Below are 2500 nucleotides of genomic sequence, written 5' to 3' on the forward strand. Positions count from 1 at the left end.
ATATATATATACTTCCTCAACTACTTAGTAAAAATTAGCAATTCAAAGTCCTTATAGCACTAGTAGGGCTCTTTTCGTTCCATGGCTGTTTTGAATTTTCAGTGCTCAATTGAAGACTTGTACCCCTGGAATATGACTGCCTATCATATCGATTGCGAGCATTCGTCGGACATATATGACCACGTTTAAAAAAAAATGAAGTCGGCCTAACGGCAAAATATGTGAGCAGTGATCATTGGAATGTATAAATATTCCTTCCATTTTGCAATGTAAGCCTAACTAAATCACGCTTATTATATTTTGCTTCTAAACATCATGGTGAATTTATCATTATGATAACTTGCTAGTATGAGGACTTTTATCCCACAATAGCATGGGGTGACTGAATTATGTCTAGAAACTTTTCACGCACACACACAGGCACACAGAAACACATGCATGCATACATACATACACACACACACACACACACACACACACACACACACACATACACACACACACACACACACACACACATATACACACACACACACACACACACACACACACACACACACACACACATACACAAACACACACACACACATACACACACACACACACACACACACACACACACACACATACACACACACACGCATATATATATATATATATATATATATATATATATATATATATATATATATATATATATATATATATCGCCCTCGGAGCCAAAATGGCCAGAGCTGGCCCATACTATATTGAATTTATTTTGAGCACTGGCCTTGCATTTGATACTATTAGTGATATAAAAGTTTTCTATTCACTAATATGAAATAAGCACTGTCACAATGCGGATAATTCATCTTGCTGAAAATCCGTGGCCCTTCTCACTTGAATGAGAAATGGAGTCCGGGGAAAATAAAGTAGAGTTCCCCCAATTCGTTTTCCACCGATGTATAAACAAGTCAAACACACGGCGGTCCTTTGCAGAAATATAGACAGGAGTTTTAGCAACCTTTGCAGAATTATAGACAGGAGTTTTAGCAACCTTTGCAGAATTATAGACAGGAGTTTTAGCAAGATGACTTTTCTGCAATAAAAGCAGCTCCTTCATTGTAGGCACGCCTTGCTGATATTTTTGAAAAGAGAGGTTTTTGTCATGAAAGGACCTATAATAACTGGGGGAAATAATAAAATAATGTATGAGTGAAAATGACACTGGTTTTATGTCCCCATATCTTTCCGATGAACAACATCGCCAAGGACTCGTGATATAATACAAGCACTTAATTTCTCGTTATCTGTCCTACGACAAATCTGGTTTAGTAATTTCTAGGTGGGTGCAAATCCTATGGATTTTTTCCCCCCTAGTTACACTTGTTATTCTTTCAACAAGAGTGTAGGTTAATACTGAGGGTATGAAAAAATATCGCCTTTACTAACTTGTTTCCGATAAGCATGATATGAGCTGACATACAGCACCCTACGCTTTAACCAAATAGAGATCGGGATTGAGGTAATTTATGCTTTCTGTGCTTAGCCAATTATCCCGCGAAATCCAGGGGGGGGGGGGGGGGTAACCGTCCTAGAACTGTATACTTCTCGTTGGTAAATTTCATCCTTTCCAAGTCTGTCACACATAATCCTGGAAATATTCTTCTTTCAAATTTCTTCAGTTCAGGCTGTTGACGTATGATTTACCTAGTAAGCAGCCATTATAAGCCTGTGGAATTGTGAGCAAGCATGTGTTGTTCGGTTTGTTATTCATCAATTCTGAATTTTGCTTATATTTTAGGGAATATTATCTACACTGCAATGGGGTTTATGAGGGAAGAACCAATTTCTACAGGGGGTGTGGTAGTAAAAAGTTTCAGAACTACTGATATAAGTGTACTGTACTTAAATAAATTCCAAATGCACCTACAGGAAAGGTTTAAACACAAAATAAACTGTTTTATAACGCTCCTGAATATTACTACTTTAAAAGTAGATCCATGTTTTTGCTTCTTCACGCAAAAATAAATGAATAAATAAATAATCCAATCGCGACAGTCGCAAACGGCTAAGAAAAATTCTTTAAACATTGCTTCTGAACATTTGGAAGATGGACATTTTTCATATCAATTTTACGTAAAGCGCGCAGGATCAATTTTCTTTTTCTTCTTTCATTTTAGTCCAATTTTACATTATACCGCCAGAGATTTCAGTTCCTTTAACCAGTATCCAGATGCGGAAGTTACACGAACGTAGGCAACTCGAACCACAACAAAGATGCCACTAAACTTGTTCGGAACAAGCTTTTCTCCGGGGAAATCACCTCCCAGACGTTCTGTGTCCCTGTCCAGTCTACGGAGGGAGAGTGATAAATCAGGCCAAGATCTCTCGCAGGAATTCAACAAAATAAAACTGAATATTGGCGGTCAAAATGCTACGTTCGAGGATGGAGAATGGGTGTCAGGTATGGTATCCATCTGGGGCTGGATTTACTAACGCATATACGAGATCGTAT

The 2500-nt window shown here is 37.9% G+C and overlaps 1 protein-coding gene across 1 annotated transcript in view; it reads left to right on the forward strand.

The window, feature by feature from the left end:
• The first annotated feature begins 2236 nt into the window (after positions 1 to 2236).
• LOC125028845 (protein chibby homolog 1-like) overlaps positions 2237 to 2500 on the forward strand; it is a 4990-nt gene continuing 4726 nt past the window's right edge. The window contains exon 1 of the mRNA XM_047618384.1: positions 2237 to 2449. Coding sequence (XP_047474340.1) covers positions 2263 to 2449 — 187 coding nt within the window. The 5' untranslated portion in view covers positions 2237 to 2262. The remainder of the gene's footprint in view (positions 2450 to 2500) is intronic.

The sequence above is a fragment of the Penaeus chinensis genome, chromosome 9 (assembly GCF_019202785.1).
Source record: "Penaeus chinensis breed Huanghai No. 1 chromosome 9, ASM1920278v2, whole genome shotgun sequence".
Classification (NCBI taxonomy): Eukaryota; Metazoa; Arthropoda; class Malacostraca; order Decapoda; family Penaeidae; genus Penaeus; species Penaeus chinensis.